This window comes from Ailuropoda melanoleuca, chromosome 19, assembly GCF_002007445.2.
Source record: "Ailuropoda melanoleuca isolate Jingjing chromosome 19, ASM200744v2, whole genome shotgun sequence".
NCBI classification, from domain to species: Eukaryota; Metazoa; Chordata; class Mammalia; order Carnivora; family Ursidae; genus Ailuropoda; species Ailuropoda melanoleuca.
Window position 1 is genome coordinate 25213983 of NC_048236.1, and position 27908 is coordinate 25241890.

General features: G+C 41.5%; 1 protein-coding gene across 1 annotated transcript in view; it reads left to right on the plus strand.

Annotated features, from left to right (window-relative positions):
• KCNQ5 (potassium voltage-gated channel subfamily Q member 5) overlaps positions 1–27908 on the plus strand; it is a 502936-nt gene that overhangs the window by 430806 nt on the left and 44222 nt on the right. The window contains 3 exon segments of the mRNA XM_019796792.2: positions 938–1032; positions 4919–4945; positions 13473–13693. Of these exon segments, the coding sequence (XP_019652351.2) occupies positions 938–1032; positions 4919–4945; positions 13473–13693 (343 nt within the window).

The window sequence follows — 27908 nt, forward strand, 5'->3', positions numbered from 1 at the left end:
GAGGGAAACTTTGCCAGCAACAGTCATCAAGTAGGAGGCAAAGGACAACAGAGGGATTCTAAGACCAAGAGCCAGGCAATCTGAGATAATGTCTCAACTCTACTAACCTTGTGTAAACCCCTTAATTTATTTGAGTCTTTATTTTTCTCTCCTACAAAATGAGAGTCTGAATCCACACCCTGAGTGTGAGGACGACATGAAGATACATTGTATTACATATATCAGGTATAATTATATCAAGTAGAGAGAGCTCTGATGTTTTACATCAAAAAGCCATAATATATTCTTAGACCATGACATTAAATTTTTAACTTTCCAATTAGATTCCTAGAGAGTACATTTTCCTTGTCTTGTTTTAGCCCTGCTTTTTGTTATCACCGTTTCCATTTTTAGCATTTGACGTATTACACAGTTCAGTGTCAGGGAATTACACAAATTCATGTACATTAATGACCCTGGCGATCATTAGTTTACTGGCTGGTTTGCTGTTAGTTTACTAGTTACATTGTGGTCTGTCAGTAGTCCTTTGTCAGTTGTCACTGTCAGTTGTCAGTAGTCGCTGTCTGATCAAATAGTGACTAAAGATGTGCAGTGGGTTCCCGGAATGCGTGTTCTTGCTCAGATAGTTTACCTCGGATACTGTCCTCTTTTTTTCCTAGCCAATTCACAGATTGCTTTATGTTATACTTTTTGGTACTTTTGTTGTCTGGTGTGAGTTGTTTTGAAAACCAACTCCACTGGTGTGGCAGAATATGTTTAGTGGCCAGTTGGAAATGCCAAAGTAGTCTTCTTCATCCCCTGGGCACTGATCGGGGCCAAGTATGGCAAGGAAAAGATTCTTAATATATATTAACGTAATAATCTCCCTTTTCATTTTATTCTATTTTCTCCTCTCTTTTGTTTTTCTTTTTTATGTCCCCACATATGCCACATGCAGTGCGTTTGGCGTAGTTATGCAGCTGATGAGAAATCTGTTTCCATTGCAACCTGGAAGCCACACTTGAAGGCCTTGCACACCTGCAGCCCTACCAAGTAGGTATCAGTGTGACAGCTGGTGCTGTCTTCAAGCCTCTTCACGTTCGCAAAACAAACCACACACACGCATGCATGCACATGTTGATTTTTGGCTTGTCTTATTCTCTGTTGCCCTTTGAGAGATTCAGACCTGTTCAGTAGCAAGTCAGGCACAAAACTAAATGGACTCAGTATCGTTCCCCACCATTCACAGACTGAGCCTAAAGATTAAAGGAATTCAAACTTTTATAGAGATTTTATTTCTACTATGTCATGCTTATTTTCTAATAAATCATTTCACAAAGCCCACCAAAACTCTAAAAGTAACCACCATGGTTCTTGAAAAACAATGATTGTTTAAACTCCATCCAACACCTGACCCCAAGTGGGGAGGACTTTGAGAGCAATGTATCTTTGCACAAAGTCCCTCAAAGTCATTTCTCATCTGGATCCTCTTAGACGATGGTCCTGGAGCTTTCACTTGCCGATCAAGCTAATATCAGTAGCAAAAGAAGAGCTGGAGTCCTAATGGGATCACAGTGTACAGTGAAGCAATGGGACCAATCAGATTAAAATTTGAATTAGCATTCAAAATTTGAAAGTAATATGGTTTCCATTCACATTTCATTGGCCCAAACAAATCACCTTGCCAGGCCTCAACTCAAAGGGGATGGGAGAGTGCAGTCCTCCCATGTGCCCGGAAAGAGAAGAGAACCAGAAAAATTATGAATAGCCCTGATGGTTACCACAATGATCTTTAATTTAAAAAAAAAAAATCCTTAGTTCTGGAATCCTGGACTCCAGTTCAACTAGCAGAACATACTAAATCAAAATTACCATCTAACTGAAGAAATCCTCATGGAAACGACCAAAGCATGTAAGGCAAGGGAAAGGCTTTCTGTGCGTCACCCAGCTCCTCGGGTTGTTCGGAAGTTACCAAAATGCTTATTTACTTAGTACTTTAGAGCACCTACTGTTTCCCTTCGTAGTCCAACGAAACCTTAATCCTAGTGGTTTCATGGGATTCAAGGCATCCAGCCACTGTGATTCAATCAGAGAAACCTCTTTCTTACTTGATGTGGAAGGGAAATCAACTGGGGAAATTTTCATGACTTGTTGCCTGGAATTTCAGTCTCAAAGGAGGTTTGTGCTGATTCAGAGTACATGCTGTTAGGAAGCCATACATCTGCCCTTAACCATCAGGATCTGGTGCGTTGCTTTCCTGATCTTCCCTGGGCCCCGTCCACAAAGGGAAGGACGAGAGGTGAGCAAGATAACTGCTAAGCTCTGATAGGACATGTCTCCTAAAAGTTAGGGTCAAAACTTCCTCAGCACCTGTGATAGAGATATTCATAGAACCCCAGGTCTTCGAAAAGGACGGAACCTTAGCAAGGATAGAGGCATGGACGCTGTCAAATGAATGCATGCATGAGAAGTCTCTCTTGGTGTAGATCTAAAAATTGAGTTGACTTTCCTTTATTGAATATGAGACTCTTTCAAAGTTGTGGTAATAAAAACAAAACATCTATTCCTTGGGGGTATGAATTGGAAATGCGAATTGTATAGAAATTGTGTTTCTTGTGCTCGTGAAGGTTTCTAGGTATATATGTAAGAGGAAGACTGGTAGAAGACACAAAAGAAGGTTCTCAAGTGACAGAAGAGAGTGGTCTATTATCATGTGATAATTTGGCTTTCCAGTTCCCGAAGTTTTTAGATTAAAGTCATTCTGAAGCCTGGAAAAAATTATTGAAATTCTCCTAGTCCATAAACTGTGATTTTACTCACATAATTTCTCTCTTTTCCTCTGAAATTTTCCATTTTAAATGGGAGGAAGGAAGGGAAGGGAGAGGAGAATTTATGCAAACACCTATATTCATCCTGTTCCACTCTGGCTGTCCGCTATCCGCCTCCTTGTCCTTTCCCTGCACCCCCCATTAACCTCTGAGTCTTAGCCCCATTTACTGAATGACACAGCTGTCCCTGGCAAAGTTCAGGGGAGCCTGAATACCCTAACATCTCTCCCTCCAGCGACACGTTATTGTTGCAGATTGTGTGGTTCTTAATCTTTATTATTGCTGTTGTTTTTGTTAAACCATTGAGGACATGATAATAATTATGGGCTCTTCCCCACAAAAAAATACTCAATGCAAAAAAAAAAAAAATCAAAATTTTTCCTACAATTTTAATGTATTCACAGGCCCCCTGAAGCTAAGTTCAGAACCTTTGCTTTAGAAAGCAAACCTGCTTTAATCAAGTTTGTAGATCTGTGAAGAGAATAATTTACAATGACTTAGAGGGATATTTTTACATTTATAATTAACTGGCTTACTGAATGCAGAGTGATGTAATAAGAAACAGACCGAAACTTCTTTTTATTTACATAGTGTATTTTCTATAACGTTCAGAGTTTAAGAACTTCTGAAGAGATGATTCATTCATTCATTTGTGCATTCATTAAATAACTATTCATTGAGCACCCATTATTTTGCAAGGCACTGTTCCAGGCATTAGAAATGTAGCAGTGAAAGGGGAAAAAAAAAAAAAAAAAAAGGTTAGAATCTCAGGCTTCAGGGAATGCATATTCAAGGGACACTGGGAAGAGAAAATAAATAAATAAATAATAGATTAGATGGCAATAGTGCTACGGAGAACAGTAAAGTAGAGGAGGAATTTGGGGGACAGTAGGGGTTGCAATTTTAAACAGGTGGTCAAGGAAAAGATCATATTACCAATAGCATCATCATGAATGACATCACTGTCATTAAAAAACACAAACTCATGCTCTTGTTCCCAGTAGTTTTAGAGATAAAATGAAATGCTTTGACTCCTCAACCTTATTCCAGGGAGTAGGATGGAAGAGAGGTGTGACAAGTGTGCAGTGGAGACAGGGGCAGAGTGAGGGCGCATGCCATACCCGCTCAGTCCTGCCGGGGCTATACCTGCAGTTTCCGACTCTCCTTTCTGGTCTGGCTGGTCTCACATAGGCTTTCAAGGTCTTGGCAGTTGCTATCTCAAAGTTTTGTTTTAATAACAGAAGGATTTACAGAGGGAACGTATTTTTCCTGATTTTCTTCTCAGAGAAAATGAAGGCTGTGCAAAGTGTGTAACACAGGTAAACGTGCTCTTTTAGGGAGTGAGTCTGATATGTTATGAAGCGGTGGGGAATTATCAAGCTCCAAGGATGCGGTGTGATAGTGTCAGAAGTCAGACGATAGACATTCTCTGGTCCAGGGCCTTCAATTTATTCATAAGAAAATCAAGACCTACAAGAAAGTGAGGCGCTTGCCCGAGGGCACACAGCTCATTTGTACAGGGACCCTACACCCTGTGCACAGACCTGAATTTGCTAAAATGGATTGTTAAAAATACCATCCAACCCTAGTCCCAGACAGTTGGGATTAATTTCCCATGCACCTAATTTACTCCGAGAGAATTCATACTGTATACGATATGAAAACAAAATCTTCCTCAACAAGTCATTGAAGTACAAGGCCACAGTCACCCATTAATGAGTCCAGATTTAGGAACCCAAAAACCTGTACCCAAAAAGCACAGGGACTACAGCCACAGTGGAACCCAGCACCGTTCGAAGAGTCCTTGTTCATGCCAGTTAGATCAGAACCACTTTCTTAACCACGGATAACCTTAGTTAACGTGGAGTCTACAGTTTTGGGTTCCATGTGGCCACTGTTGGTCTTGCTAAGTAATTGTGCCGGCTCAGGTCTGTGCCACAAAGAATATATGCTTAAAAGTTGGGTACATTTATTATAAGGAATACTGCTCCTGTGGATCTTGCTTGAAAAGAATTACTTAAGGTGCTTTATTCCCCATCCTCCATTATCAAGTGCTATAAATGTATTCACTGGTTTATCATCATTTCTCTTCTGCCTGCACGCACCTGAAGGAAAGAACAAGGGGAAACATCAAGCAGGTTTGTGATTTCTCTTCTGCTCCATGTTTGTTTATAAATCTGATGCCTAACCGTTGTTTTAAATGTATCTCGTGTGAGTAAAAATGATCAACAAATACCAAGATGATTAAAAGTGACCTTTCACAAAATTGCCTGCAAGGTTGCTGTTTCATTGATTTTTTTTTTTCCCTCCCTTGGAAGCATCAGTGTCTCCCTAACTCACTGCTTTTTATAATAGGCAGGCCATGGAACATTCTTGGGGGAAAATAATAATAATGGCCTTTGGTTATTCCGTGCTACCATTTTCTCAGACAGAAGTCTTACCGAAGTATTCCAATTCTGGGAAGCAGTGTAAGATATATTCCCCTTCACCAGGGTGCTTTTAGAGTAAGAAAACGGGTTTTTTGGGCAAAAGGAACACTGTGTACAGGAGGTAAGAACAATCTCTCTGTAACATGCCCAGCTCCTTAAGCACTGGTTTACTTGAGTAACATGACTCAGAAAAGCCTCCTCCCCACCACCGCCCCATCCTTTAGGAAGAAGGTAATCCTCCCAGAAACTCCACCAAATAATTTATGGCTGTTCTTTCATGCCTTTCAAGGGAATGCTTGATCAGATTAAAGAGCAGAGAGTTAGACTTAGGAAGAATGGGAGGTGAAAGAGAACATTTTATTCTGTGTTAGTGAGTGCCAGCAAGAGTCTGGATTTGGGAGCAAAGCCCCGAAGGACAGAGCCAGGTGGATCTCAGCACTGGTGGTGTGAGCGGTAGCAGAGGCAGAACCGGCAGGAGAATCCCAGGTGCCTGGAAGGGAAGAAGGAAAAAATTTTTCCTACCATTGCTACTTGTGTCAGGAACAAGGAAACAGAGGCATTCCACCTGCGCAGAGTTGGCCCTTGGGTGGGGACCAATGGGAGTCCAGGGATTGTTGCTTTAGTTTCGTACTGTCGTACTAACGACATTAATTATATTTATACAGTACTGAAACTAGTTTCGAAAGTTCACTTGGGGTGATGAGGTTCTGGGTCATCCATTTCTGCATTATATTAACACTTAAAAGATTCACAAGCCAGAACATAAATGCATCTGTGATGAGAGATAGATGTGGCAGGACACACAACACTCCATCGAGGTATGTAAGCCTACACAGGGATGGCATTAAAGACCCTTCTCTTACTTGGTAGACAAAGAGTTAGAGCCAAGGTCACTAGGTATTCCTCAGTGATATTTCCAGAAAGTTTTAGTAGCCTGAAGATTTGGTCTTGTCTACTTTAGAGATATTTCTGCCCAAAGAGAGGTTCTGGTCATTAGACTCAGAACATTCTTTGAATAGACTCTAGAAGAGGCAGTCTCTACAATTCTGACTGTTTAGTCCTCTTTTGTCTAGACTCCCTGCAAATCCCACCATCCTTCTGTTGTGGCAATTTTACTTGAAAAGAGTTACACAAAATAAATCATAGCCATTATAAGCCATTTAGTCTATTTGGTGATATTTGAAAAGCTTTCCTTGTTTCAGGAGCTATCCATTTACAAATTATGTCAAAGGGTAATTTGTCTCCAAATCCTAAAGGCAGAGACTGTCTTTGGCACCAACTCCATAGCTACCTGAGAGTAAGGTCACCTGTCTTGGTTTCATCCTCCAAAACAGGGCTATTGACACCTAAAGGGGAAATCTGAATCATGAGGAGGTGCTGGCAAAAGTGTGACCTTGTATGGCAGTCCTGAGTGAGGGGTCCCCCTGGGCTGACACAATATTGCACTTTTTCCAGATGTTACCAAGGCAGGAAGCAAAGACAAAATTAAAGTGTCATTCTGGAGCTTCTGTTCCTCACTCCAAAAATGAAACGCCGAATCAGCTCTCAAGATTCAAAAAGACTACCAACCAAATTTTTTTAAATTTCGTGATGTTCACATATACCTAAAACATCAAAATTTACTCTACATGCTTATGACTAAGGGTGTCAAAAATAACTCACCTGTAGTCTTGAACATATACAGAAACACCAAAGTGTGTTACACAGAGATTTCTTGCTTCTCTATGGTCATTGGACATTTGGCAAAACCACCGTGAAACATGTCCTGTATTACCATTTAGCATGCATGCCTTACTTGGTACACTCAGGTCTTCTGTCCCCCAATTATGTAACCCGACACCCTGTACAGAGCTGTGACAGAGAATGTGCTCCATAAACAATTCTTGGGTAGAGTAATGAAATGTCCCTGACCTCAGGTAGTTCACGGAGAAAGAGAAAACACCAACAAAAATGGGCAAGAGGAAATATACAAAAAGAGAGACAATGAAAAAGTAAAAACATTTCAATAATCTGAAGGAAACAAGCTGAAGCTCCCATTTTAATATTACCTTAGCTTTCACCATGTTGTGTTCCGTAGGCAATGGAATTCATAGTACTGCATAATGAATGCAAAAAGACTATAATAGCAACAGTACCATCTGAAGGAAAACAGATTTTCCCTTACTCAAGCAAAATATGCACAAAGGAAAATGCATTTATAATGTGGATTGTTTCTTGGAAGAGAGCAGATTTGGGTCCAGACTTTTGTGGATTAATCCTTGACCCGATTTCAAATGGATTGATTAACACCACCCAAGTGCAAAGCCCTTTACTGTGTTTGGGGCCATTGGGTTACTGATGGTGATTCAGATAAGCAGGAGAGAGAAACTTCAGCCAACTCTGTTATCTTCCAGAGATCTCAGAGCCTGGAGTCTCCTAAATCTTTCCTCATGGCTTTTCAGCGTGTTCAGAACTGGGAGTAATTCAAGCATAGATGGGTTTAGCACAGTAGCCAGGAACTCTTTCCCGGTGCCTGGCATTTGCTCCCTCAGAATGACCGGGCCAGACACAGAGAGACTTTTCTTGCTGCAGAGTGTAGTAAGGCATCCCACACATCCGTATATCCCCATAGCTAACGAGGGTCCCTGCTTTGGAATTTTCTGGGTAGAGAGATTTTTGTCTTTCTACACTGAGGTTAGGGTATGTTTAAACAAAGTTGGCCTAGGGAAAGACATCCAGTTCCGTGACGCTTTTGCATTGTTTGCAACAGGTCCAGAATTTTTCTTTAAAAATACAAACCATCGGTCTGAAGAGGAGCTAAATTTAACAACAGTTGAACTAGTGTCTCTCTGAGACATTAATGGCTTCGGTACAGGGTCAGGTACAAATTACTGTTAGTCCCAACTGAGCCTGCTCTGTTCTTCCTCTGCTTACATCGTGAATGCAACTCCTTTAGTATCATTTAATGATTCATCCGTTTTCCTCTGTCTTCCCGTTAAAACAGTTCTAATCTCATATGTGGTGAATATGTTTATTGACTTTATTGTAATTAATCATCCCATTAAGTAATTTTTCCAACTCATCTTTTTAAACTGGATAGTTTTTCTCAGTTGTGGTACAAATGGTCACTTTCAGAAAATAGAACTTACCTATAAACCCATCTAACCAAGTTAAACCAGGATTCTCACCTTGAGATTTTTCTGTCCTCCTCCCTTCCTCCTTGACAAGGAGGACAGTTAGCCATCTTGTACACACTGCCACAAAAAGGCTCTTACTTCTTCCTACCTATTCAGGTTTTGATTGCTACAAGAATAGATTATGCCAACGGAAGTTTAGAGATTGTCTCTAAATCTCGCTACCTCTGCCTACCCTGTCTCCTTAATCAACAGTTGTTGCCTATAGTTATTCATAGTTAAGCTGCCTTGACCACAGTCTATAGACTTTAAATAGAACCCTGTCAGACTTATTAGACTATCTAAAGTTGCTTTAACAGGTTCTTGTGAGACTCTGACAAAGACGCATGTCTTAAAAGTTAAAGCATAAATGATACTTTTATTACGTTATCATCTTCTGCTGTGATCCACTGAGTGCTTTGTCCAAATTGCTCCTGCGTGGTTGGCTCTATTTGGTTCTGAGATGTGTGGTTCTTAGGAGAGAACTCTAGGATGCTGACAGAAAAGACTGTGCGTTCTTGTATTTCTTGGGTGTTTGTTTTCCATTATTTACATTTTCTTTCTTCTGTGTGCAATAAATGATCTGCATGTGTTGTTAAACTAAGTAAGACTAGACTTTTTTTTTTTTCAGCATAATCAACTTGTGTCCTTATGGGCAAAATGTTAGATTGTTTCAAAAACAATCTTTTGAAAATGGTCTCTCCTTCTGTTCGTATTTATTGATAGAGGAAAAGGATTTAGTCTTTGAAAACACATCAAAAGACTTAAAATAAGAAACTCTTTTTTCAACAAGCTAGTGACCTAGACTCTTTTCTTCTGACTTTTTTGAGAATGTATTCGGACAATTAGTTATCGATATTAACTATAACTGCAGGTATTTTATACAAATCAAGAACCTTTTTTAATATTTCAGAGCAATTAATATTACCAACTTCATTGATTCCTATCAATATTTATTTTCTAAAATTCTGCAATATTTTACTCCTCGTTTATCCTGTGTTGCATTGCTATTTATTACAAGGGTTGCTATATTTTAAAATATTTATGTTCTTATTTTCATATGAATCCGATGCTAACACACAGGCTACCATCATTTTAATGCCTGTTTCACATCCAGTTATTTCAACCTCACCATTAAGTGCACTGATTATATTCCAAGCAGCACAATTAAACTGCGTAGTTAGTACTTACTGCTTAAATAGTCTGTATACTTATATCTGAAAAACAATAAAGCCAAATGGCTTTGTTGTTCTAAAAAGAAAAATCCCTAAGCGCTTCGAGGTGGTGAAATGCTTAGTAATGTGCTGCTCTATTTCCCTCGCTCCTAGTAAGTTCTGTAGTAATAAGCAGAAGCTCTTCAGAACGTACACCTCACGGAGGCAGAGGTACCCAGCATCCCGGCTCTTGACATGAAATTTGAGAATGCCAACTAACGCCAGGTGCATGACCAGGTTACACCGCCATCCTACCTGAGCCCTGCTCAGAGACTCACTCTTCCTAAGGACTTCTCGAATGAGGTTTTCAACCCGCTTGTAATTTTCCTTGTTGCCTGTTGCCTGCTTTGATACTCTACCCCAGGGCCAAATAGGCAGGGTCCCGCACAGCCCTGGCAGTCGGCCCCTTGGCGCCTCCTCGTGGTGGGACAGCTGCTGAGCTGCTGCACGCACTGGATTGTTACGGCTCAGTCGCCGTATTGTGCCTGAGGCGAGAATTTGTAGAATGCTTATCCTGTGAAGGGCTAAAACCCTAATTAAGTATAACAAGGACTACAGCATTCAAAGTCCAAGAGGATTACCGTGGGGTTATGATAATGCCACACAGTTCCGTGGCAGGGAACATCCAGTTGTAGCCTGCATGCTGAGCCATTTGTGTACTTGTACGTCTGGTTTCTCCAGGGGGAAGAATTCCCTCGCACAATTCCCCATAGTTGTGCAGGCGCCCCCCCAGTAGAGTCCTCAGCTGGGGAGGTGACTGCATGCTCAAAGATGCCACAGTCAGTGGCCACAATGTCCTTTGGGTTACTTTCTCCAGAAAGGCGGCTTCTTGTTGGTCTCCTAGGAATAATCTTTGACAATCTTCCTAAAAACACATACATAAATCTTCCTCAAAAATCATGTTTATAGAGGCACCGGGCTGGCAGAGCCTGTGACTCTCAGTCTCAGGGCCATGGGTTCAAGCCCCATGTCGGGCATGGAGCCTACTTTAGAAAAAAAAAAAAATTGTGTTTATAGATGTGACCAAAAAAGTAGGAAAATAATGAAAACTTGAATGGACCAGTGAAGAGTCTCTATTTTTAATCAATGTGCATTTTCAGTCACAGCCATCTAATCAGTTTAATAGTCATCTAATCAAGATGCTCTGTTGATTTCCAAAGGGGAAAAGAAGTAGAAAAACTAATAGAAGCGAGCTTTTTTGTAAGAACAGGTCTTTGCTTGGAGAACAAAATTTTGCCTGGTTAAAAAGTTCTGGGTTAAGATTTTATTCTTGACTTTCATACATTTATGTCAAAAGAGAGAGTAAAAATGTTAATCTTTTTTTTTCTAATTTCATATGTAATTTGTTGGATTTGCTTTAAAATGATTTTTGATAATTCTTTTAATATTAGACATCGGCAAATATTCATGCAGTTAAAAAGGACAAAAAGGGACATGGTACCTAGAACTCATTTATATCAACTTTAAGTGCTTTAAATAGTACTAAGATTCAGACAAAAATATTATCTCCACTTCCATGAATAATCAGAGATGTTATCAAAATGTTTCATAGAGGCTACTTTCAAAAACATTTTCATAGGAGCCATTGTTTTTAAATATTTCATTATTGTAAATTAGCCATGGAGGGTTTGATGCTGATAGTTATTTCAGATTTTTTTACTTTTTCAGTAATTGAAATTTTTGAAAAGGAAAAACTAAATTTCATATTAAATGGTTTTATGAAGTTTTCATCAGTTTCCTCTTCGTTTAGTTGGTATAAGAAAGAGATACGTCTGTAAAGCTTGAGACAATGATATTAACGAAACTCAACCCTCTGTAGTAATTAGCATCTATGGGTTCCAGAGAGGTGATCAAGTAGATAAAGTACAGAGAGAACACTTGTAGTGATAGCTATGTAAACTTCAGCCATTCGTTAATCTAAATAAAGGTGCAGAGTTGAGCATATGTTCCTGAACGCGATCACCATAAATTGAAATGATGGAATAAATGTGCTGAAACTGAAGAGAGATGTGAAATTTTTACAATTAAAAAAACAAAAAAACAAAAAAACAAAGCTTGAGAAGAGGTGACATTTTGGGCCCTATCCCTTTGAAGATTTGTTTAAATGATTGGAAGGTTTGGGATGACATGGAGAGCCTAGCCTCGGCATAAAAAGATGCAGTTTTCTATGTCATCGTTGCTGTCGTTTGATGTGATCTACCATTTAATCATGCATTTGTCAAGTGCAGAGAAAGCCTTGGACTGACGGGATTGTTTTAAAGAACTCTTGAACCCACCTGACCCCATCACAAAACTGCTCAGCCTGTTCTTTGCATGTGCCTTCAGCTAGTCATGCTGGACTTAGCTACGTCTGCATTTCAGAGGGGAGCTGTCAGTTGCATGGTCGACTTGTTTATTGTTACCAGGACTTTCTGATCACCATAGTTCATTATTTGATTTGTTTTCATGTAAACACATAAAATGTGGTGTTTTTTTTAGAATATCATTTGTTAAGCAACTAGGCATGGAAAAATAAATGTTACTGTTTCTTGTTAGCTACAAAACACATAACCACTAAACACATTTGCTGTTGGCATGCTGCAGCTGGGGACAGTGGACATTGCGGTAAGTGGAAAAAACAAGGGCTCCACTTCGTCTCAGATAATCCGTGTCCATGAGAACACTGCCTCCTTCATGCCCCACAGAGACTGCAGCATGACTGCGGGTCTCAGCCTCTCAGAGTAGCTGCCCCAAGTTACTGCCCTCAGACCCTTCACCCTTTGTTTCTTCAGACCCTGAAGAGTCCTGGGCCTCTCACTAGATACCGGTGTCATTTTCTGATGAATAACACAGGGCTTTATAAATGAAACCAGAACACAAACCAAATGGGGACTCAGCACCTCTTACAGTTCACTTGGGTCCCACAAAAATCCCTTAGCCGCGTTGCTATTTTCATCTTTATGTTAGAGATGAGGACTCCAAACCCCAAGTCTCTTTGATTCCAACTTGCCCTTCCCACCACATCACACCACATCTTTTCATGAGGAAAGCATGGAGATGCACTTTGGGTTTTGTTGTTGTTGTTAATGTTTCCTTTATCAACCCACAGCGTTTCAGTCCTCGCTGGCATCTGAGAACTGAATGTCTGAACAAATATAATTTACCAGTAGCTGCCACAGCAAATCAATAACCTGTTTAATAGCAGGAAATTGTGTTAGTGAACATAACATCTCATTCCGTTAATCAGTCATCACATTCATTATATGTTGGGGCTGTTCTACATTGTGTGGTTTTTGTCTCCCAAGAATGAATGCAAGCATAAAAGAAATGGGTGTTAAATGTTGTATGTTTAATATTATGTATGTAGTACTACCAACTGCTATGAGAGTGCATGAATTTATGGATATCATAATCTTGCCTGGAATATGAAATGCATGCAGAATGTGGATATATAGGTATATGTAACTGTCATCCCTGTAGAAATGCTTAGAAATTACAAAAAGATACGCTCCCAAATAAAAAAAAAAATTACTTTCTTTCAATCTCAAAAGTTGAGGTTAGAGCTAAAATCTATTTCTAAAGCAAACACCGAACCAGTTCTTGATTATTTCCAGTGTAATTGTGTACAAACTACCCTACCCGATGTCAGTCCTTTCTATGATGAATCCAGGAAGGGTGTGTCTACCTGTACAGGGAGATCGAGTTCGAACGAATGCAAACAGATTAAATAAAGCTCCAGTTTAAAATAAGGGAAGAATATATTGCTATGCTCCTACTCGCTGAAACCATTTTGTCTATTGAAATATAATATACAGTTTCATCAAAGTATTTACCCAAGTGGAGTGGAAAAAATTGCTTGAAATGGAATAATCATGCCTCTGTTGTCCACAGTCAGAAGCTAAGTTTTAAGGAGCGAGTACGCATGGCTAGCCCAAGGGGCCAGAGTATTAAGAGCAGACAAGCCTCAGTAGGTGACAGGAGGTCCCCGAGCACCGACATCACCGCCGAGGGCAGCCCCACCAAAGTGCAGAAGAGCTGGAGTTTCAATGACCGAACGCGCTTCCGGCCCTCGCTGCGCCTCAAAAGTTCTCAGCCAAAACCAGTGATAGACGGTAAGCCCTGTTTTTCCATAACTGTGTTTAATTTGATAGGCTATCGTGAGCAAGATTATGAAGTAATTAATTCTCCATGGTACCACTTGAAGATAGAAGAAAACAACCCCAAGGAAAGAATTGTTTGTTTGCTTTATTGGAAATTTAGTCATTGCCTTGGGCAAATGTACAGAACGTGAGTTTGCTTTGGGGAGCAACTTTGGCAGCTAATTCTACATTTCAAAGAAGTCAAACAAAATGTTGTTACTTCTTCACTCTTATCTACAACACATTATTATTTCTCAGACAAAGTCTCTATCAAGATCAACATGACTGTCCTTCTCACGTATAGGTTATGTCTGACGAGCAAAGGCCCGTGGCCAAAGATGACCAGGTGCTCTGTGAATGTCTTAAAACACAGTAAGAAGGGTAACAATACCTTTCTGGACAACCATGAAGGTGCTCTTCCCTTTTCTACTATACTCTCTCCACCAGTAAACCAGAGACCACCGCTTATCTTCCTTAGCGAGATTCCTGTTGAAAGTTCTTATCTAATGATAAGTGGAATTCAAGTTCTTCTCCCAAGAGGAGCTAACCTACTTTATTTATCATACAATGTGTCAGAAGTTCACTTGCCAATACATTTTATTGAGTGCCATATAATTTTCATGTTTATAAAACAGTTTCTTTTTCATTTAAGATTAGCTTGGTTTTCCTTTTAAGTATGCCCCCCTGGGATCTCTTATACTGGGCAAAGAACCAAAGTCAAATAGCATCTTTCATGAATGCATAAAAACTGCAAAGGCTATCAGTCCTTCTATTCTCATTCCCTAATATAACCTGTATTTTCCCAGGCTCTGAAAGCCTGAGGGATAAAATTAACAACCAGGGTCATAATCTCAGTGATCTCAGGCTCCCTGCAGTGAAATCCCTGGAACCTCAGCCCCCGGGTTCCTCCCAGCTCATTCAGAGATCCCCAGGGATATTAGTCCCACTCTCAAGCGAGCAACACGAGTCCCCTCTTCACACCTCTTCATTCTCCACAACGTCATGGATGCCATGCTCTCCAAGTAGACGCCTCGCTGCCGACCCGATGGGCCCCTCCTGGTGGAGCTTGCAGCTCCTGTCTCCGAGGCAGGACGTGCGGATCCTGCCAGGCTTCCCTCCACCTGTCACACTGCTAAGGTAGGAAATGCCCCCTCCACCAGCACTGGACACTCCCCCATCAAGCCTCCGAGTGTCCTGAGTCACTGGAGGCACAGATTTTCAGTGTCCTCTGGTTTCCACACTCTCCTCCCTAGGAATTTGGCTGAAAGCCCATGAACAGCTGAGTCAAGAGTTACCCGTTACAGGGCTTTATGTTGCACTCAAAATAGACTTTCTGAATATAAATGGATGCATCATTTCTGGAAGGCAATTTGGCAACATGTATCAAAAGCCTGTACATATGCCTAAGCTTGGACACATCCCATCCACCAATTCCATTTCTAGGATATAATCAATATAATGAAATAATATCAGACATTAGAAATGGTGCTAGAAAGCAAAAATTATTGACATGAAAAGATGATTCTAAAAAATAAGTTATTCCATTTTGCTGTGTGTGTGTATAAATTCATGTACTTATAGGGAAAAGTCCGGAAATATTTATAACAATGTATGAACATTTACCTGCAAGTGATGAGGTCATAGTTATACTTTCTTCATTTTATTCATCTGTATTTCCTATTACTTCTACAATGAACATGTAAAGCTTTTGCAAAAGAAAACAAAGGATGATTTTCTATTAAAAAATTGCGCCTTCTTTTCATACAATACCCTCTACCCTTCCCTGACTCTAGGGGCCCTTGGTCTAACACCCCTCTCCTTAGACTGATTCCCCACACACGCACCCCTGCCAAGAGGTGGAAGGACCACCTTGTCTTAGTGCTGGGGACCAGCCTTTGTTGAATGTAGACATGGATTGTCTAACGAAGTTTAACGTACCGCAAATAGAGCTATATTAGGCTCTAGGGTTGCCGTAACAGAGTAGCACAGCTGGGGTAGCATAAACAACAGAAGTTTATTTTCTCGCAGTTCTGGAGGCTAGAAGTCCGAGAATCTCCTTGTGTTACAGATGGCTGGCTACCTTCTCCCTGTGTCTTCACTTCCTCTTCCCCCCATGCACAGCTGTGTCCAGATTTCTTCTACTTTTTTTTTTAAGATTTTACATAATTTTTTTTAAGATTTTATTTATTTATTTGACAGAGAGAGGACAGCCAGCGAGAGAGGGAACACAAGCAGGGGGAGTGGGAGAGGAAGAAGCAGGCTCCCAGCGGAGGAGGGAGCCTGATGCAGGGCTCGATCCCAGGACTGTGGGATCACACCCTGAGCCAAAGGCAGACACTTAACGACTGAGCCACCCAGGCGCCCCTAAAATTTTACTTATTTGAGAGAAAGAGTGAGCGAGAAAGTGAGAAAGAGAGAGAGTTTGAGAGTGTGCACAAGCCTGGGAAGAGGCAGAGGGAGGGAGAAGCAGACTCCCCGCTGAGCAGGGAGACTAACTCGTGCCTCAATCCCAGGACCCCGGGATCATGAGCTGAGCCACAGGAGGACGCTTAACCGACTGAGCCACTCAGGCGCCCCAGATTTCTCCTTCTTATAAGGACAATAGTGATATTGGATTACAGCACACACTAACGGGCTCATTTTAACTAAATTGTATCTTTAAAGACCCTATCTCCAAATAGAGTCACATTTTGAGGTACTAGGGCTTAGGACTTCAACATATGAATTTTGGTGGGACTGTAATTCAGCCTCTAACAGAGCTCCTGCTCACCCACGTCATAGCATCCCTGGGAAAGCCAGGGTGTGCCCACATCTTTAAACCTAACCCTGGATTCACACTGTGCTAGAAATGCATGCATGACCCACAGTGGAGTTGTAGTCTTCCAATGGGGGCTTCAAAAACTATTTGACTTTGTGCTGTGAGGTCTTTATGGTTGGCTGAACACATGTAAATAAAAAATCAATAGGATCTGAATTCCGAATATGGAAAATGAATTCTACTGGTATGTTTGGCCAGAGGGAAAGCATTTTTCAAAGACTCTAGCGTCGTAACTATCCATCACAGTATTTTAGTTACTGCAAAGATGTCTCAGAGGTCAGACAGATAGAAACAGAAGTCCTATTTTTTAACAAATAACAAATTGGAAAGGTCTCCTGCCGTCCATTTTCTACATCATTTCATACAAGTGCAGTTCTGTTTGGTTAGAAAGGAATTGCTTTTCCCTGGTTGATGCCCATCTCAGTTGGTTCTGAATTCCCCAAGTGACAGGAGGCCTGATGGCTGTTCTGCTGAGGTAGCTTTGTCGGTGCCCACCTGCAGAAGGTCACGACTCCTGACTCCTCATTTTATCCAATAGTCCAGAATCTTTACCTCCGATTTAACTCAACGTTAGGGCTTGGGGAAAATGGAAATTTCTTTTTAGAGGGAAAAAAACAACTGAAGTAGCTAGCAAATAAATGTAGACTTCAATTATACATTTTTATTTATACTGCCTCTCCCGGTTTTAAGTATGTCTAAAAACCACTCACTACCCATAGAATAGAATGTATAGCACCACAGCCAACTCCCAATTATTCCAGATCTATTTGCTCATTCACTTCTGGGGCTCTTTCCGTCTACTTCTCTCTCTCCTGTAGATATTTTAGACATCCCATTGCCCGTGAACAGCTCAAAGAGAGTGAAGAGCAGAAAGAATAATGAAAAGTCTAATTGGCCTTTAAGTTAATAACTAAATTACATTTGGAAAACAATGGACCTGTAACTAAAAGATACTATCATAGAAAAACAAAGGAAATTTGGGGTTAATCCATCAGCTTTAATAATTCCTGCCAAGTCTGATACCCTTAACTACAAATGGTATTATTTTTATAATTTAATGACTCTTACAAAAGCTATTAAATACCGCATGTTGGGCTTTTTTGCTATAATTTTTTGTGAAATTTACATATTACACTTAAAAAGGGCAATACTGTCTTCCAATAGTGCACATTCATGTCTACAGAGAAGTGGAAAGTAATAAGCAGATGTTGAAGCTAGAAATTTACAAATGGCAAAAGGAAAAAAGTAGACTATAAGGGACTGGTGTCGTATTGCCATAGCAAATTTCTTTTTTTTTTTTTTAAAGATTTTTTTTTATTTATTTATAAGACAGAGATAGAGACAGCCAGCTAGAGAGGGAACACAAGCAGGGGGAGTGGGAGAGGAAGAAGCAGGCTCATAGCGGAGGAGCCTGATGTGGGGCTCGATCCCATAACGCCGGGATCACGCCCTGAGCCGAAGGCAGACGCTTAACCGCTCTGCCACCCAGGCGCCCCCATAGCAAATTTCTTTTGACTGATAATGGTATGAATAGTATTTTTAGTTTATAAATCCAATAATAGGAGAGAGAAATTTTCCATTGGTCAACCAATAGTATTTAAGCCACTTCATATAATTTTTAAAGTAGGTAGGATATGACTTCTTTAGATTCCACATTTAAGTGCAATCATGCACTTTTTTCTTTCTGTGTCTGGCTTATTTCACTTAGCATAATGTTTTCTAGTTTTATCCATTTTGTTGCAAATGGGATGTTGTTCTTTTTAAGGATGAATACTATTCCATTATATAATTATACCACAATTTCATTTCACTGTGTATATGTATATCAAGTTATCATGTTGTACACTTTAAACATATGCAATTTTTATTTTTTTATTTTTTTGTAGAATTTATTTATTTGAGAGAGAGAGAGTGAGCATGAGTGGAAGGCAGGGCTGAGGGAGAGGGACTGAGCAGGGAGCCCAATGCGGGGCTTGATCCCAAGACCCCAGGATCATGACCTGAGCCGAAAGCAGATGCTTAACTGAGCCACCCAGATGCCCCACAATTTTTATTTTTATTTTTTTTAAAGATTATTTATTTATTTATTTATTTATTTATTTTTATTTGACAGAGACAAGCCAGCGAGAGAGGGAGCACAAGCAGGGGGAGTGGGAGAGGAAGAAGCAGGCTCCTAGCAGAGGAGCCTGATGTGGGGCTTGATCCTAGAATGCTGGGCTCACGCCTTGAGCTGAAGGCAGACGCTTAAGGACTGCGCCACCCAGGCGCCCCACACAATTTTTATTTTTAAAAATTAGGTAGGATAGAAATGATATTTTTCTCTCAACATATAAAATAATAACGATAAAAGTAACATTTATTGGATCCTTCTCTGTGGCAAGCAATGTTCTCAGTGCTTTAGTTCTCTTATTTCATTCAATTTTTCCAGTACCCCTATGAGGTAGGTTCATTATTATCCCCATTTTATGGATGAGGAAACTGAGGCTTGACGCTGAATAACTTACCCAAGACTAACAGATATAAGTAAGGGAGTCACAGTATGCACCCCGACAACCTAATTTCACAGCCTTGCCTTCAGAAACATTCATAGAAGTGCTCCCAGATGTCATATCAGTCCCCCTTTAGGCCTCTTCCATTTCTTCTTTTTCCCTGCCACCCTCCCCCCACCCACTTGCACTCCTCCATTCTCAGTTGGTCAAATCTCCTTCCCATAGAATCCATTTGACCTTGCCACCATCCCATCCTGTCTTTCTCCCAACCCCACTGCCAAACCTCTGAACTGTATCATCTTCAAAGACAGCCGGAGGTGGAAGATTAGGCAAATTGAGGAAATGGCCTTTAGATGACCCTCTCTGGGGAGAGCCTCAGGATAATAGCCATGCTGATCTGAGTCTGTTTACCCATGGAAGGAGGCAAATGGTGAGGTCATGTGAGGTCGATTTCAAGATGCAAAAGGGAGTGTCAGGAGATGGACGGCTATCAACAACAGACAAGCAAATGGAAAGGGGCAGGCTTCAAGTTAGAGGAATACCAAGCAGCCAAAATCTACAGCAATGAAACGACAGTAGACACAGATTTCCGGTGACTAGTTTGCAGTCAAGGAGGGCTATGCTCGCTGGCCCCGGCTGTCCTTGGGAATGCCTTTCAGAACCGCACTTCAAAGAGTACGATAATCTTGACAGAGAAGTGTCCCACATACCCCTAGAAGCTGCATGTTTTAACATGTTTGATATGGCTTCTGCTTAGGGGAAAGTATCGATTCTGCTGAACAATCCTCAGGGCTCACGCTGGTTGCTATGAGACGCACGTACTCACCAGATCCTTATGAAAAAGACTGGCATGACCCTGGGAGCGGGAGACACATGGGGTTCACCTGACCAGAGCCCGGGGGGGGGGGCGCTGAAGATATGGAACAATTTGCAACGGTTGGGGGCAGGGGTCCCTGGTGACCTATTCCCTTGTTCCAGGCACTGCTGGTCTCTCTTCTCTCTCCACTTCTCTTCCACGCTCCTTTCTTCCCTCAGCCAGTGTGCCTGTTAGGATGCATTTGGCTGCAGGACACAAAAGAAGCAGATTCAAATGCCTTCAACAATAAGTGTATCTTACCACCTAAAAAGAAATTCAGAGGTCGAACAACTCCTGGCAACAAACGTCGAGATCCTGCCTTGACTTCTCCATGCTTCTCTTGGATCTTCTTTTGACTCTGCCCATCTGTGTGCCCACCCCCTCCTCGGGCTGGGAGCAAGGTGGCTGCAGCAGCCCCAAGCATCTTATGAGGCACAACACTTTGAGAGGCAGAAAGGGGACCATCTTGCGTTGCTATCTCTTGTTAAAATGTGGAAAACTGTCCATTCCCGTCTTAGTTCATGGAAGTGGTTCTCATGCCTGAAATGAACCTTGGCCAGGAGAATGAGCACTGGCAGTCAGGGGTCAGGAGCCAGCACCTGGATCTGGGGCCAGTCTCCCCTGATGCCCGTGGATCAAGCAGGGGAAAGGGAGATTGTAACTGGATAGATTTGAGGATTTATGTTCAGGAATTGGCTGTTGGGATAGCAACCTCTAGCCGTGTCTGATACAGCCAAGCAATCTTTTCTCCTTTGTGAGGGTGAAGAGAAAGAATGCCCTTAAGCATGTTTTCTCCCAAACATTCTGTCTACATGTCATTTCTGTTCTCCTAAGTGTCTATGCTTTTTAAACATACAAGCCAGATTTAGAAATCTTTTTTTTTCTCCTTTCTTTTATCACATAATTTCCATGAGGCAGTGAGCACAGACTGGCCTAACTTCTTAAATTTCCAAAGAAGGACAAAATGGGTAAAGGAAAATCTAGGGAAAAATAATTGAATTCCCATTTAGATCATTTAATCCCTCCCCACACACAACCAGCCAGTACATTTCCGATCACGCCCTCCACCGAGGGAAACGGGGAGCAGTTGCCTTCCTCACCACGTCCTCAAGTTGCTTCCTTGGAGACTCCTTCTTCCCTTTTGGGCTCATAATAACTAACGGGGTCTCACCTAAAGAGAGCAAAAGAGCAGACATCAAAGCATGAGGTGACAGAAGCCTCAACTCCTCAAAATCAGTAAGGTCCGTCCATCCCCTTCCTCTCTCCTTTAACCTCTGTCTTCCAGGTCCCAGGCCCCCCAGTCTCCTAAAACTTGCTGGAGATTATCAGTATAAGATCGACAAGAATACTGACAAAAAAGAAGCATTTTAGCGCAGTGGTTTGCACAATACCCTGAACGAACAGACTTCTGTATCGACAATGGGATATTTTTTTCCAAGCAGTATAAATCACAAGCTATGGAGAGTTCATATTTGACTAATTCATACACACGGACCTTTCATCTTCTACTAATCCTCTTTTACACTTATTTTCCAATGGCATCTTCTTCTCTCGTGTTTTTCTCAGTCTCCCCAGTTGACATTTTCTGTGTTTCCACAAAATGCCAAGCATTGCATGGCACTTAACATTTTTCCTGATTTTTCTATATTGATGGCCCAGCTTCAGCCAGACTTTGATTATAATTTTCCACAAAATATGATGCTTCGTGGCACTTTCTGAAATTACCTGATAATGACTTTGTGTTGTGTTGACAGAAGCAATTCTTGTCAAGGGTGGGGGGTGGGTTCTGTTGGGGCTTCAGCTTAACCTGTTTGTCCATATCCCTGACAGGGTGTCCCTGACTGAGAAGCGTGCCCACTTCTGGGAGCTCTAGCTGTAACAAAACCTGAGGGGTTTCTTTCACGATAGAACATAGCTCATTGTACGCCCACCTTCACTGTTAGCATATCCTTCTATGCAAACACCTACCGAGGGTATTCAGTAGGATTCTGAAACACACTTTTGGTCCTTCTTCACTAAGGAGTTGGTGAAAACCATTACCTGGAGAAAGTTTCTCAATTCTGGTCCATAGGTTTCTTTTTCCTTTAGTTGTCCAGGTTCATTATCCATTCAGTCCGTTATTCTTCATTCAGAGACACATCCTAGTCCTCTCCTGTGTGTCCTGTACTGTTGTTCCTGCCCCCCTAAGATCTGCTTCTTTATTCTAGCGTTCATATTACTATGGGGAGCGGTCATGGAGGGCAAGGGGAGATCTCTCAACCTCTGGTTATAGACTCTAAGTGACTAAGTCCAGGCACCCCTCAGAGATATTGCAGGTTGGGTTCCAGACCACCCCTGTAAAGCAAATCTCACCATAAAGAGAGTCAAAGGAAATTTTTGGTTTCCCAGTGCGTATAAAAGTTATACTTACACTCTACTGCAGTCTATTAAATGTTTAAAAGTATTATGTCTAAAAAAATAGTATGCATTATCTTAATTAAAAAATACTTCATTGCTGAAAAATGTGAACCATCATCTGTTCTTTCAGAGAATTATGATCTTGCTGGTGGAGGATCTTGCTCAATGTTGATGGCCGCTGACTGGTCAGGGTGGTGGTTGCTGACAGGGGGGGTGGCTGTGGCAGATACTTAAATAAGACAACAATGAAGTTGGCCGCATCAATTGACTCTAACTTTTACAGATGATTTTTCTGTAGCATGAGATGCTGTTTGATGGCATTTTACCCAACTTTTTTCAAAATTGCAGTCAATCCTCTCAAACTCTGCTGCTGCTCTTTTCAACTATGTTTATGCCATGTTCTAAATCCTGGTTGTCATTTCAACAATCTTCCCAACATCTCCACTAGGAGTAGATTCCTTCTCAAGAAACCACTCTCTTTGCTCGTCCATAAGAAGCAACTGGTCATCTGTTCAGGTTTGCTCATTAGACTGCAGCAATTTAGTCACATCCTCAGGTTCCACTTCCTCCGCGGAAGTCCTGAACCTTCAATCAGAAAAGAAAGAGAGAAAGAAAGAGAGAAAGAGAAAGAGAGAGAGAGAGAGAGAGAAAGAAAGAGAAAGAAAAAGAAAGAAGAAAAGAAAAAAATCTACAAAATGCAATAAAGCAAGTATGCCTATATTTATCATATTTCTGGTAAGGGTTGCTTTTTCCAATACTTTTTGTGAAACGCCTTTTCCTGGTTTTTAATTCCTGAAGAAACGTGTTTCTATTTTGAATGGACTGGAGTTCCCCCTGGCTTTCTATTCTAATCCAAGTACTCTTTGTATTATAGAATGGAATTTCTGTCCAGATTTCTCTAGGTTCTGCCCCAGTGTTTGTTGTCACCCTATAGCGATAGGAAAAATCATATCTGGTTCCTATTGGTGAGGAAAATAGCTTCCTGCTTAAGATGTAGGCTTTGAATGAATCCCAACTCCCTTCCAGCAGAAACTAAGCTCCCAAATGACCTATGAGTACAACTTTAAACCATATTTTTTTGGACTTCCACAGATCCGGGTCTTACTGAGAAACCAGGGCTGTAAACCAGAGTTCTAAATTTTGTTTCACCAGCACATCTAAGGGTGCACATGTGTACATTGGTGCTTTAAAGTAAATTGGAAGGCTGTATTAGTTATCTACTGATACGTAACAATTTGCCCCAAACGTGGCAATTAAAAACAAGAGACCCGTAATCTTACAGTTTCTGCGGTCAGAAATCCAGCAGCAGCTTGGATGGGTGACTCTGATTCAGTCTCTCATGGGGTTGCAGTCAAGCTTTTGCTCGCCACAAAAGTCATCTTAAGGCTTAACCGGGAGAGAATCTGTTTCCAGGCTCAATCAACCATTTGCTGGCGGGCCTCACATCACCCAATCCATAGGCTGCCTGCATGTCCTCATGACATGCATCTGACTTCCCCCAAAGCTAGTAATTCAACAGAGGGTACATGCTCAAGAGAGGGAGAGGGTGCCCCAGACAGAAGCGGCAGCCTTTTATAACTTAACCTCAGAAGTCACATACCGTCACTTCCTCCATATGCTAGTGGTCATACAGACTAACCCTGGTGCAGTGCGAAGGAGACGATGCAAAGGGAGGGAGGGTCATTGGCAACTGTCTTAGTGGCCGGGTACCATAAATGTCTTTACATTGGATATGTCTTTTGAGTCACAGAACCCACCACTCCCTCTTGTCTTTCTAGGAATTCCAACCCCCACCTCCCCATCTCTTTTAAATGTTTCTGTTACCTTCCTGTCTCTAAAGGCATTTGGGTTTGTGACCTCTAACATTTCATGTCCAGTGTCCTATATATTATATTTCATACACACACACACTCTCACATGCGCCCCCAATCACGTCCTGACCCTCGACCTTGATCACATTATAACTAGACTATTACATTCCATTCTTAGTGCAGCCTTTCCAAAAGTGGTATTAACAAAATATTGAGCATTCAATGAGTGTGACAAAAAAATAAAAGAAGATGAGGGAGCAGGAAACCAGCTAGTCAGTAGCAAAACCACAGTGTTCTACTGTCTGTTGCAGCACACGTTCTTTTAGGATGCATGGCACATCATCAGCTGCTTCAAGAGGCTGAAGAGATGTTCTTGGGCACTTCCAAGGGCAGAACCAGAACCAAGTGTGCAATACCAGTGTTTCCCTCAGTATCATGGCAGGCTAGCAATTAAGACCTCACACCGATGGAGTGGAGTCCATCACAGGAAACCTTCAAACAGAACTTAGATGATCAACATTCAAGGATTTCTAGGCTCTTCAGAAGATCGACCGCAAAGAAATTTTCTTGCAAACCTGGGTTTCTAGCGCTGCCGTTCTGGCTCTTCCCTTAACCATTACCGTTCATCCTCCCTGGCAATTCCAAACTGAGACGTGGAAGACAGGGAGGGTGGTTGGGAAGTAGATTGGCTAAGGGACGTGCCAGGGACTCATTTTCTCTCCTGACCCTGGTCTCCTCTTTGTGATGCAGCGTGCTTCCCATGGCTTCTTCCCTCTCACCAGTCCCACTCCTCACTTCCCTTCTCACTGTCAGCTGCTGAGAAGTGTCTTGGGTGTGCCCCACCTATCCTTAGAAGGTGTCTGTGTGTGCTCCACCGTGGAGCATTCACAGAATTCGGTTATGCCTTCAACTGGCAGATTTCAGTTCAAGTCAACAGGTATCTGGGGGGCCCCTGCTCAGGGCTAGCACTTTCCTAGACACCAAAGGGGCAAAATGACTAGACATGATGAGTGCCACCTCAAAGAACTTGCCATCTGCCTGTAAATTTCACTGCCCAGCCCCCCCTCACAGTATTGCCTGGCACCTGGGGGGCACAAAAGGCATCCTCTTCATGTTTCAGACTTCACACTCTTCAGAAATAACCCATGGGTGACCTCTGAATTTCGCATGAAAGAAGCGCAAAGTTAGCCATTACACAAATCACAGGATTTAGCCCATATTTCAGAGAAGCACTTTCCAGCTGCATGGTGATTTTTCATTCATATATCTCAAATTATTTCCTTCAAAGGCACACTTAGTTGTCTGCTCCACAAAGAGAAACCAATATGACACAATTTTAAAATTATATTTAATCGCTGTCATGGGCTGCTCCAGTTGGTAAAGAAGAAAATAAAAGGTTAGAGGAAGGCCAGGGTCCTTTCTTTGCAATGGGCAGCTAATACAGGAACGAGATGAGCTAGCCAGGCTTCCTTTCTGCTGTCTGCACTGTGAAACTCACTACATTGTTCCAAATTCCTTTTATTTTCAATGTCTAATTTTCCCCAGCTTTTCTTCTCTTGCCATCTTTTTCCTCTGTTGCCATGTACAATGCATAACAACAGTTCCTGGACTCCGAAAATACAGAAACCTCACAAGAATATTGCCTGGGGAAAATTAATCTCTGTACCTCCAGTTACAAAGATTCATTTGCATATGAAACCCTTAATTCCCGCTGGTGATAAATTTGCATTTTTCATTAATCTAATGCAGTAGCAACTGGTGTACCACATCATCCTGTTGGAGTCGGTGACTAATCTTTCCCAAATTGTTTTGAACCTGTGTTCCCATGATTTTGTGTTTTGGCTGAAAAATGTCATGACCTCATGTCTTTTTACATTTGTATCAGTTATCTGTTATAACAAAACTATTCCTTCCCCCCAGATTTAGTGGCTCAAAACAGCAACCATTTATTTAGGCCGCAGTTCTGCAGGGCAGTACTTCCGTTCTTGGCTGGACTCACTGGTACATCTGTGATCAGCTACTGGGTTGCCTGGGGGGCTGACTGGCCGGTGGAGGCCTCAGCTGGGCTGACTCATCTCTGCTCCATGTGGTCTCTCAAACTCCAGCAGGTTGGGCTGGTTCAGAGTGGGGGTGAGCTCCTGAGAGCACTGCAAGGCCTATTGAGGGTCAGGCTAAACTCTCCCGGAGTAACGTCCACTGAGAAATCACAAGGACCAGACCAAATGCAAGGGGTGGAGAAAGAGGCCCCACCTCTTAAGGGGAGGAGCTACAAGTATCTTGGGTAGTGTGGCAATCTATTGTCCTAGTCATTGGTAGCTTATTCGCTTTTAGTCTTTGCAATATGCTATCGGTTCTATAAACCAATGTGGGAGTGTATGATTCAATTTGTATTCTTCCCTGTACTTTGCTTCACGCCTAGAGCCTAAGAAGGAGAGGGAAGGAAAACCGCATTGTTAGCACCTAATATAGGCCAGGCATCGACTAGGCATTTTCTGTTTGTTCCTTCCATACCCACACAGCCATTTTGCAGATAAGGAAATCAAGACCTAGAAAATGTAAATAACTTGCCTGTGTAGGTCAGTCTAAATGCTGAAGTTGGGATTTGAAATTGCATTTAGATATCACTCCATAGTTCCTCGTATGTTCTTCCGTGCTGCTCAGCACATTTTCTTTCATATGGGTCACATCACCAATAAATGAATGAATGAAACAAGGTATGAATCAGCTGTAAGTCTAGTGTTAGTCAAATGATTTATTATCCTCTGTTTCAATTAATATGGAAAATCTTCTCAAGCCATGCCCCTTTGTCACTGTATACACTGCATATGCTCTCCCCATCCCTTCAAGTGTCAGTTAAGGTAACGCACCAGTAATTCCCTTTTTTTTTTTAAAGCAACACTTGAACGTTGCTGTCTCTGGCCAACCTAGTCCAGGTAGTATCCAAGAGGTTTACACCTTGGCATTTCCTAACAATGTCACTGCTAACCTAGTAAGAATTGAAAGTTGAGAAAAAAAATTACCAGATCTATTTTGAATTCCCCAACAGATTGGATTAATGAATAATGCAAATGTGTAGTTCCGTAGTTTGTCGGCCCATTGTCAACCATGACTGCCTTGATTGAGGTCAGGTGTCTCTGAATATGATTCAACAAAGACAGATCTCATCCTTTTGGAGATAGGATTAAATACATTCTTTTAAGTCACTTTGTCATTGATTCAGAATGTTTCTCCCTACAGGAAAGTCCTGTCTGTCTAAGTCTCAGTCTCTTGTAATTTGACCTAGTTCAGTTATTTTCCTGTATGGGAAGGCTGTCTGAGATAATGCTGTCAGGCACAGCCCATTGCCTATCCTGGTTATCTGTGTGGGGTTGACCTTTGCTTTGCTATTATCACTTGGCTTTGCTAGGATTTTCTGAACATTTGTTCCAATAAAGGCAGTCCGGCTAGACTATGATTTACCTTGCTTTGATTACCAACACTTAGATGATTTACTAATGGAACTACAGATGTCTACAGAAGTAGATTCGTGTCTGTATGAATTTAAAAAAAATATATTTTCACAAAGTTGGGAGTTTTACATCCTTTTTTTCAATTGGAAAAACTCACAGTGTTTTGAGTATGATGAGTCCTCGAGGAATTTTTTTATGAAAATTGAATTAATCTAACAGTGGTTAGAAAAACCACTTTTGGAATAAAAACCAGTTTTGGAATAAGACGGAATTTGTTTCAAATCCTAGTTTCCCCACTAGGTTGAATGAGATGAGGCAAGTGACTTAACCTCACCATGCTTTACCCTCCACTTTACCCCCTTTCTCTT